At 44.4% G+C, this 10,669-nt stretch overlaps 2 protein-coding genes and 1 pseudogene across 2 annotated transcripts; all 3 read left to right on the top strand.

Moving 5' to 3' along the window:
- Window positions 1-1,804: 1,804 nt before the first annotated feature.
- LOC113741038 (mediator-associated protein 2-like) lies at window positions 1,805-3,713 on the top strand (annotated as a pseudogene).
- Window positions 3,714-5,806: 2,093 nt separating this feature from the next.
- LOC140005630 (uncharacterized) lies at window positions 5,807-6,259 on the top strand. Its single transcript, XM_072046646.1, has one exon. The coding sequence runs from the start codon at window positions 5,807-5,809 to the stop codon at window positions 6,257-6,259; it is 453 nt and encodes a 150-aa protein (XP_071902747.1).
- Window positions 6,260-9,419: 3,160 nt separating this feature from the next.
- On the top strand, window positions 9,420-10,311 carry LOC140005629 (uncharacterized). Its single transcript, XM_072046645.1, has 2 exons — window positions 9,420-9,817; window positions 10,212-10,311. Exons 1-2 carry the CDS (start codon window positions 9,420-9,422, stop codon window positions 10,309-10,311), a joined length of 498 nt encoding a protein of 165 aa, XP_071902746.1.
- The last annotated feature ends 358 nt before the right edge of the window (window positions 10,312-10,669 follow it).

Raw genomic sequence — 10,669 nt, 5'->3', positions numbered from 1 at the left:
TTAAGTTTTTAAATTGTTGAGTATTAGATTTGATACATTTGAGTGTGTATCACATTAAATGATAAGTGAATAACTTATCACTTAATTTTGAGAGTAAGTTTTGTCTAAAAAATTCAGTGTCGATTAATTAATTCAAATCTTCTATTTTTTGTTATCAAATATGTCTGAATATATTAAAAAGTTTAAGTGCTGAACTGAGTTATCAAACACAAACCCTAATTATATATGTAATTAATATTTTATCAATCTAAAATTAGGATAGCATCGAAGTTAAAGGGCTTATTAGCAAAATAAGGGTCCTTCTTTGTAGCCTCTTCACACCCTACTTATTATTCTAGTCCTGAGCTAAAACCCTCTAAGGATAATTTTAGAAACCTCCCCTGAGATTTTCAATAATTTCACTCGACTCCCTTGAAGTTTACATAATTACAAAGACCTCTCTTATTGTGATAAAAAGAAATAATGTCCTTTATTAATTGTCAACTTATTAAAACTCTATCAAATATTAAAACTCTCTCATCATTAACCAATAATTCAAACCACAGTCTTTTCTATTTAATTATCTACTCTCTTCCTCATATATCTATTTTTCTTTTAAACTCATTTATTTATTATTATCAACCAAATGTGTACTGTCGCTACTAATAAGATCCCCATACACATTAAACCACCAATACTTATATATCTTGGTATCTATTCCCAATCCTCGATTTTCCATTATTAGTAAATAGTTTCCTTGCGCCCATTTTTATTTCCAATTTTTGATAGATATTAGCAAATTGAAATTGTCAAATGACAAATTGAGTGTTAATTTTATTATCAAATTAGATGGAGATAAAAATAGTAACAGCGATAAAAAATAAAAATTGAGGATAAGAAGTGGAATAAGAACTAAATATAGGTTATACTGTTATGGTTATCATAAAAAAAATGTTTTTGGTATATATTTATAACTGTATTGTGTTTCTATTTTTTTAATTTACAATTATTGATATTATTCCTATAGAGAGAATTTGATGGATTTTGAACTCTGTGCCAGTGGAATATATTGGATATTGATATTAGTAGTGATGGTTTAGATTATTTTATATTAAAAAGCTGGCAGCCATGAAATTTAAATTTAGGGATATTGATGAATATTGTAGTATATTAAGTAAAATCTGATATTGTTATGAAATTGTAGATAAGTTTTTGGGTATATGATGCAGCATTTATAGTTGATATAATGGACTACATCAGAAATTTTTAAGTAAAAGTGGAACAGTAGAACAAAGATAAGTGTTTATTTAGTGGTGATTTGGATATTAATAAATAGGTAATAGTGGTATGAAATAAATATAAATGAAATAGAGATTCTAAACCATTTTTTTCCTTTATATTTTTGTTGTGAATTATAACTCAATGGCATTATAGAAATTTTGGAAAAAAAGTATAGCTTTTTGGGTCTAGAATATTACTTAAGTATTGAAAATAGGGGAGTAGGTGTAATTTTTAGAAATTAAGGGGAGTTTTCTGCAATTGTTAAAAATCTCAGGGGAGGTATGTGAAATTAACCCCTAGGCAATGAGGGACTTTTTCCTTAAACCCTATTTGGTTTTGTTTGCCTAGTCCTTTTCATTAATCCCCATCCCCTGCGTATGCTCCCTTCTTCACCGCCACGCGAGGAATCCTATTCTGCTAGTTGACCCAAGTAGCCGTTCAGCCAAGCTCGAGTTCCAAGGTAGTTCGAGCTCGAGCTCGAATCCAACCCTTTAACCTGCGTCACTTCCGGGACATGCTCCGTCACTGAAAACCCTAAAAACCAATGGAGGGGAGTAGCAGCGAAGAACTCGCGACGTATAGACCTCCAGAAGAATTTGAAGAAGTGAAAAGGACCATCTTATTGAACTCAATCTAGACGATTCAAAGAAGCTCTGGCTCATTCAATGGCCCATTAATCAAGTAACTTTTTTTAAATCCAATTACATTTATTTCTGTTTTCACATATCAATTTCATTAGTTTTCTCATACTTTTAGCTCCATTTATGCTGAATTTTTCAGTTGAGAGATCATTAATTTTTGTTAATGTGCAATTAATTCAAAACGTTTAATTTTTAGAAATTAATTTTCAATTAATATTCTGTTAATCTTTATTGACTTTAATCAACTCGAGTAAAATTTGAAAATTTTGAAAGATTGTACAATAGAGGATGCGTTGCCATTCATAATTTGGTGAAACTGATGGTGATTGCTAGTTATTGCAGAAGAGTAGTCAGTCTGGTAATATGGAGCCTAAATTTTGTTAATGCTTTTGTTGTTTGTTTTACGTTTTACATTATCGTGCTTTTGGGTGTTATAGGCTCCTGATTTGAATGGATAGCAATTGTCTTTGAAGCTTCACCATGATGGACATCTGGGTAGTTTTGAGGGTTCTTCTGGTACTACTGTGTCACTGATCACTTCTGTGTTATTCCATTGTTTCCCGCATTTGATGATTTTGTGCAAAAGTGGTTTCTAAATTTGTTGAAATCCAAGATTATGTCAACTATATTGATGGATGGCATTGTTTTATGTCAATATTGTCATAGAAAAATCATATGAAGTGGTAAGTTTCAAGTCACAGGAGCCAGAAGCGACTGAATTCCTCTCGTCAACATCAGAGTCCAGAATCGGTAATTATCTGCGTATATAATATGCAATGGCTACTATTATTGTTTTTATTGGTTGAGTCACGAGTGGCGTTTTTATTTTATTTGAGAAAAACAATAAATTGACAATCATTGTAAAGCCATGCTTTTTATACCCAAATGCAGCTCTTTTAGGAGAGAAGTTTCTGGAAAAATATCCATCAAGCTCCCGTGATTGGAGTAGGTTCTAAGTTGAACATTGGTTGGTCAAAAAAATATTACAGTCAAAACAAGTTATGAGTTATTTGATTTGTTGAAACAGGAAAAGTGAAGATAGAGAAACCTATTCTGGTTACCTATTTAAGATGTTGAATTTGAGTCTATATTAACAAAGGCATGTCGTAAATTACTCTATGGATTTCTAATATCACGGGCCTTGTTGCATGCAAAAGTTTCTGTGAAGTTTGATGAAATAGTTATTGCTAGTAGAATCATGTAAAACTAAAACAACAAATTCAATTATGGTTTTGCTCAAATGGTTTATTTAAAGCTAGAGAATTAAAGATCTCACTCCAGATTTTCGTGTGAATGAAATATAGCTCGATGCTGTTATTGTTTTCAATGACCTACACTTGAATATGACTTGTATGTGGTAAGAGCTGGGAAGATCTCACGGCACATTTCTCTACTACATTATCCGAAACCCAGTGAACTAAAATCTGGTGGGTTAGCCATTAAACAAATGGTGCAAAGGTCTGCTGCTTCCTTGACAAATTCAGCGCATTGTTATACAACTACGCAAAGTACGAGGACAAGAAGTTTAGGGGCTGTGAGTGGCTATACTTCCTCTTTACGTACTCCAAGAAACAGAAATTCTGGATCCGGTGATGCATCAAAGAGTCCATTGAAAAGACCTGTGGATGAGCCAGGTAGGTCCATTGACCATTCTGTCCAAAATTCAGGAAAAGAACATAGAGCTGCTGTCTCTTCTGGATCATTAGAACATCCTGAGCAAAAAAAATCGAATAAGAAAAGGAAATCTGAAGGTTGAAGATGTTCTGATTGTTAGACACGTGGAAGAACTTCAGTTTCAATTATATGTTGTATTAATCCTGTAGTGGGGCCAATTCACAGGCACCACGTGTCATATCGACCATGGAGGCCTGCCTGCCCGGATCGGCCAGATCGGCAGGAGGAGCACCAGTTCGGCCGACGCCGCCGCCCCTTCGTCGGATGGGCTTAGTGGGCCGCGGCCTCCGGACCATTTGGGGTTATCACGCAAAACCATAGAAAGACTCCGAACTCTAGAGGACTCTGACTCCTATATGAAAATTACTACCCACAAGGCTATAAATATAGTCCCACACGACGACACAAGGTACGCTATAAACAGTACTGTACACTGCTATTTACTCTCTAGCTCTTACTGATTTGACCGTCGGAGCTACTCCGGGGAAATCAGCCTCGCCGTTTGCCTCTTCGCAGGATAACTCGCTCGCTTCCCTAGCATCAGCCTTCCAAAGGCAAGCCTACTCGGCTCGTAGCAGTTCAACTCGGATTGCGTCTTTGGTAATCAAATCAATTGGTGTCGTCTGTGGGAAACACGTAATTCTTTTCTTGCGAATCATGCCAAGAACTAGATCTCAGAGAAATGCCGATGGATCCAAGGGGAACGAGCGGAGCGGCCCCTAAAATTCGCCTCAGAGTCCAACTCCAGGAGACGAGGGGATGGGGCTCTCACGAATCCCGCCTAAACAACTGGTTCAGACAGTGGTGAAAAACCTACCTACCTTTGAGGCTATAGTGGACTACCTAAAGAGGCAGCCGGGAGGCCATCATGATCAAGAGCACATGGTCCGGAGGACAGGGGGAGTGGGGCAATCAGATCTAGAATGGGGAGCCCCAACCCTCGTCTGAAGCAGGCGCGGAAGGAGTTCACACGCGAACAGATCGATATCGTGGAACCCTCTCACATGAACTCCCGAACTGAGCACCCGGAGCCCTTCCGGGGACTCTCAAGGAGGGAGCCCTCCCCACAGAAAGAGGAATACCAGATCCAGGATGAGTTGGATCTGATATTGGATCCAGAGGTGGACAGGTATAGCGCCTTCCCTTTTGTGCCCGACATTGAGAATTACCCGCTGCCCGCGAAATTCAAGATACCGAGCATGAAATCCTACGACGCTACCACTTTATGACACAAATGCGCCTGCAAACGGCCGCCGATGCGGTCCGATGTAAGACCTTCCCTATGTTCTTGGAGGGAAAGGCACGTCAGTGGTTCCAGGGGCTACATTCCCGGTCAATTCGGTCCTTTAGCCAGCTTGCGCGACTATTTTCCGCTCAGTTCGTTTGGTCGCGAGCTTTCTCCAAAAGCACTGCTCACCTAATGACCATCCAGCAAAGGTCCGAGAAATCACTGCGCGAGTACATGGTGCATTTTAATAATGAGTCCCTCCAGGTCCAGGACCGGAATGATAAGGTGGTCATGGCCGCTTTCATCAACGGGCTGTGTAAGCAGAAACTGTACACCGAACTCGTGGAAAGACCTCATAAGTCAGTTCGAGATATGCTGGACCGAGCTCACGAGAAAGCCAACGTCGAGAAAGCCAATAGCCTAAAGAGCGTGCAGGAAAGGCTAGGGACGACAAGCGTAGAAAGTGCACCGACCAGAGAGACGCGAGGCACGGCCAGGGAAGGAAGAATACCTACGACCGCCTATCTAGGGATTAGCCCATAGGAGGAGATAAGCCCTAGACTTCCCTCACAGCACCTCGGGCCCGGGTCCTCGCTGTGATGGAACAAGAAGGGCTCTCCCGGCCTCCCCGACCCTTGGCGGGGACAAAAACAGGCGGGATCAGGGTTTGTATTGCGTTTATCATCGTGACATGGGGCACGATACTGAGGATTGCCGCCACCTCAAGAAAGACATTGAAAAATTGATCAAAAGAGGCAACCTTGGATAGTTCATACGTGACGAACGAGCCGACCAGAGGCAAGGAAGGTACAAACAAGAATGCCTGGGCTACTCACGTGACCGACCTCAAGGGCCCCGTAGCCGAACTCCCGAGCAAGAAGCACGGAACCTAACCGGGGTGATCAATACCATTGCAGGAGGACCAGTCGGAGGAGATAGTCATGCTGCCCGGCGACATAATCGCCCTCCTCCCAATGGAGAGAGTTCGAGCAAATGACTAAAGATGTACGAAGAAATCATCTATGGGCCGGAAGATGCAGTACCTTTGGCTTCCAATAACCACGAGACCATCGTGATAGAGGTCATCGCGTGCAACTACAAAGTAAAAAAGGTATACATCGACAACGAAAGTGCCATCAACGTGCTGTATTACAAGACCTTTAAAGAGCTGCAGCTAGAAGACAAACAACTCATCCCGGTCCGGACTCTATTGATTAGCTTTGTTGGTCCTCCTGTAAGACCAGAGGGAATGATCACCCTCATGGTCACTGTAGGGGTGTCACCAAGATGCCGAACTATTCCAGTGAACTTTGCGGTAGTGAAAGAACCCTCGTCATACAACATGATTTTGGGACGGCCTACCCTGAACGCGCTTCGAGCTATCTGCTCGACCTTGCACCTCAGTATGAAATTCCCCATGCCTGCGGGAGTGACTGAAGTGCTGGGAGATCCATAGCTGGTTAGGGCCTGTTACATAGCCACCCTTAAGGGCAAGCAAAATCTAGTCGCTCAAACAGCTTGTTTAAAGCCTTAGGAGCCCGTGGAGAAAAGGGAGAGACTGAAAACGGATAAGGGACTGATCGAACTACTGGTTCGCCCGGACCGACTGGATCGCGTGGTCAAGGTCGGCTCGTGTCTGAGTGGGCTGACCCGGAGTGCATTGGAATCCCTCTTAGAAGAATACGCAAAGATCTTCGTCTGGAGCGCTGAGGACATGCCGGGGATCCCGTCCAAGCTGGCAGTTCACAAGCTACACGTAAACCCCAATGTCCGGCCTGTAAAGCAGAAAAAGCGAAACTTTGCGCCGGAATGAAATGAGATCTTTAAGAGTAAGGTAGGCAAACTATTGGAAGCGAAGATCGTGAAAGAGATCTACTACCCGGTCTGATTGGCCAATCCCGTGCTGGTCAAGAAGGAAGAAAGGGTTTGGAGGATGTGCGGGGATTTCACCGATCTGAATAAGGTTTGCCCGAAGGACTGCTACCCTCTCCACGAATAGATCAGCTCGTGGACTCAACTGCTGGGTACGAGATTTTTTGCTTCCTGGATGCGTTCAAGGGGTATCACCAAATAGTCATGGACGCGAAAGACTAGGAGAAGATCTCGTTTATCACCGAATATGGTACCTATTGTTATGTCACCATGCTGTTTGGGCTAAAGAACACAGGCGCCACCTACCAGAGACTGGTCAACAAATTGTTCAAGAATCAGATAGGACGCAATATGGAGGCCTATGTGGACGGCATGTTGGTAAAAAACAGGACCTAGGAGCAGTTCATCACGGACATTAAAGAAATCTTTGATGTCCTTCGAACCTCACGAATGCGGCTAAACCCCAGGAAATGCACCTTTGGGGTCAGGTCGGGAAAATTCCTAGGATACATGATTTTCAAGGAAGGGGTAAGAGCTAAACCGGACAAAATCAAGGCCATCATGAACATGGCTCCTCCCCGAAACATTAAGGAGGTGCAACTCCTGGCTGGAAGGATGGCGACCTTGAACAGGTTCCTGTCCAAGTCAGCAGTTCGGGGCTCCCCATTCTTCAAAACCCTGAGAAGAGGTCCCAGTTCGAATGGACACCGGAGTGCCAGAAGGCATTTCATGCACTGAAAACCCACCATACCCAATTGTCAGCCTTAACCTCTCCTGGATAGGGTGAAACCTTGTTCATTTATCTAGTTGTGGGGGAAAAGGCCGTTAGTGTGATGCTAGTTCGAGAAGAAGATAAGGTTCAGCAGCCCGTATATTATGTCAGTCGCACCTTACAGGGGACAGAGACGAGGTATTCAGCAGTGGAGCGATATGTCCTAACGCAAATTCATGCAGTTCAGAAGCTCAGGTCGTACTTTCAAATTCACCCCATCGTGGTGATGACTGACCAACCCCTGAAGCAGATCTTATCCAAACCCAACGTATCAAGGAGAATGGTGAATTAGGCTGTAGAGCTGTCAGAATACGACCTCGGATACCTATCACGGACGGCTATCAAGGCCCAAATACTGACGGACTTCATAGCAGAAGGAGTCTCCTTTGGGCTGCAGGGGACTAAAGTCGAGCAGGCCAAAGAAGCAGCTGAGACCAGGAGGGCTAAAGAAGCTATCGTGGTCGCACATGCCACACGAGTAGCCGAAACCAGACAAGCCGGAGAAGCTGCCAAGGCCAAGCAGACCCAAGAAGCAGTTGAGGCCTTATGGGCCGGAAAATCTGCCGAGGTCGCACAAGCCAATAAAGCAGCCGAGGCAGAACAGACCCGAGAAACAGTTGAGGCCGAACATGTTGGAGAGGCTGTCGAGGTCGTACAAGCTGAAGAATCAGTCAAAGCCGAACAGGCCGGAAAAGCTGCCCAGGCCAAACTGGCTAAAGAGGCTGCAGGACAGACTGATCCGGTCTGGACACTGTACGTAGACGGTGCATCATGTAAGGAAGGATGTGGGATCGGACTCCTCCTAATCAGCCCTACTGGAGAAGAGTTGGCTTATGTCCTGAGGTTCGATTTCAGAGTTTCCAATAACGAGTCTGAATATGAGACTCTTATCGCGGGGATAGAGATTGCTGAAAATTGGGCGCTGAATCAATAAAGGTCTACAGCGATTCGCAACTAATAGTAAACCAAGTATTGGAGAACTACGAGGTCAAAGAAGAGCCATTAAGGAAATACGTCACTAAAGCACACGAGTTGAGAAGCCAATTCAGGCAGTTCATACTCGAGCAGATTCCACGAAGCCGTAATAAGAGAGCTGACGCCTTGTCCAAACTAGCTGCCACCTCGTTCGACACGTTGAACAAAGAAGTTCTGGTGGAGATCGTCAAAAGGCGAGCATATGAATAGATGGACGCCGCGATGATTCGGGTGATGAGTTTGTGGATGGACCCCATCGTTCGGTACTTGGCCAACGGAGAGCTCCCCCCAGACAAAATAGAAGCTCGCGAGGTTCTCCTCAAATCACAGAGGTATGTTCTCACAGACGGAGTGCTTTATAGGAAATCCTATCTACGTCCATGGTTGAAGTGTGTGACGCCTGAAGAGGAAAGTTACGTCTTGTGCGAGCTGCACGAGGGCATCTGCGAAAATCACGTTGGCCCAAGGGTCCTGGCCAAGAAGAGGATGTTATCCGGGTATTATTGACCTACCATCTTGCGAGATTCGTCCGAGCTGGTGGCGCGGGTACAAGGCATGCCAACTTCACGCACCTATCCATCACACTCCGACTCTGGAGATGGTCCATCTATAGAGCTCGTGGCCATTTTTTCAATGAAAAATCGACCTGCTCGGCCCGTTCCCCCGGGCTCCAGGAGATTATGAATATTTGGTGGTGGCAATTGATTACTTTACTAAGTGGGTAGAAGCCGAGCCCCTTAACTCCATCAGCAGCAGGTCGGTTCAAAAATTTCTCTGGAGAAATATCATTTGTCGGTTCGGCATACCACAAGTCCTGGTCTCGGATAATGGCCGACAGTTCGCTGATAGTTCCTTCTAGGATTGGTGCTCCGAGCTCAAAATTCAGCAACATTTCACTTCCGTGGGGCACCCTCAGGCTAACGGTCAGGTAAAAAATGTCAATAGAACCATTCTGCACGGCTTGAAGACGCGAATAGGGTCCGCTTGAACTGGATGAATGGACGAGTTACCCACCATATTGTGGGCCCACCGGACTATCCCCCGAACGGCCACCCAGGAAATTCCGTTTGTCCTAACTTACGAAACGGAAGCAGTCATCCCCGCAGAGGTTGGTATGCCATCGGACAAGGTACAGCATTTCGTAGCGCAGGATAATGATGAAGAGATGCGACTCAACCTGGACCTGCTTGAACAGGAGAGAGAAGAGGCAGCCATAAGGGTGGCTAAATATAAAGAGCAGGTCGTACGACACTACAATACCAGGGTAAGGCACCTCATCTTCAAATCGGGAGATCTGATGCTACGGAAAAAGTCAGTAAGTCAAGCAATGCGAACAGGCAAATTAGACCAAAATTGGGAAGGTCCCTATGTGGTGAAGGAAATTGATCGCGCAAGGTACTGCAAGCTAACTCATCTTAATGGAGATGAAGTCCCACGCACCTGGCATAATTCGAATTTTAGGCATTTTTGTTAGTGCTCGTGCATGGCCCGAGCTACTGTGGGCGAGCCCGAAGTTAGGCCGCACGAGTATAGGCAACGCAAGAGGAGAAATTTCTCATAGATACCAGCTCGGCACATTTTGCTCACAAATATGTATCTAGGTTTTATAACAAGAAATAAAATTTTGACCAAATGTTGAACAAAAAAATTGATCTATTCATGAAATTGTACAAAGGGGGGCCATACAAAAGCGAGTTGGCCAGTTCGGATCCTACCCTACTCTACGCCCTATCTACATCTATCCTAGGCGCTCTATAATTCTCCTTCTGTTGCTCCTGCTCGGGCTCAGGGGAGATCGCGGACAGGGTGGGGTCCGCGACCAAGGCGGCCAGGTCGCGCCTATGTGTATAGCCCTCCACAAGCCTGTCTATCTGATGGACTGCTTATGAGTTGTACTCAGACCATCTGCCCAGGTCGAACTCGGGCAAGTTCAGGGACTGCACGTCATGCATGGCCTGAGTGTATCCGACCTGCAAGACTGGCCCGTTCAGAACGGCCAGGTCTTTCATGAAGCCTTCTAACTTCTTGAAATCCCTGACACCAAGCTAGCGACCCTCCTCACGGGCAACTTCAATCTGGCCGGATAGCTCGGCGTTCTTCTTCTGCTCAGCCTCTAGCTGTGAGGCCAGTTCGGTAGCTTTCTTCTTCTCCAACTCGCGGGCAGATTCTGCCTCCGCTAGCTGTTTCTTCAGGGCCTCCAGCTCAGCCTCAGAAGCTTCAAGTTGGGCTGACAACTTGACCTTGGTA

This window comes from Coffea arabica, chromosome 4e, assembly GCF_036785885.1.
Source record: "Coffea arabica cultivar ET-39 chromosome 4e, Coffea Arabica ET-39 HiFi, whole genome shotgun sequence".
Classification (NCBI taxonomy): Eukaryota; Viridiplantae; Streptophyta; class Magnoliopsida; order Gentianales; family Rubiaceae; genus Coffea; species Coffea arabica.
Note: the sequence above shows the minus strand (reverse complement) of the source record. Positions and strands in the feature narration are given on the sequence as shown.

Bases quoted from the DNA above. Each gene is read 5' to 3' on its own strand.
- LOC140005630 (XM_072046646.1), top strand. From the start codon at position 5,807: ATGTACGAAGAAATCATCTATGGGCCGGAAGATGCAGTACCTTTGGCT.
- LOC140005629 (XM_072046645.1), top strand. From the start codon at position 9,420: ATGGACGAGTTACCCACCATATTGTGGGCCCACCGGACTATCCCCCGA. The intron at 9,818-10,211 runs GTACTGCAAGCT...GCTCGGGCTCAG, and splicing joins AAGGAAATTGATCGCGCAAG to GGGAGATCGCGGACAGGGTG.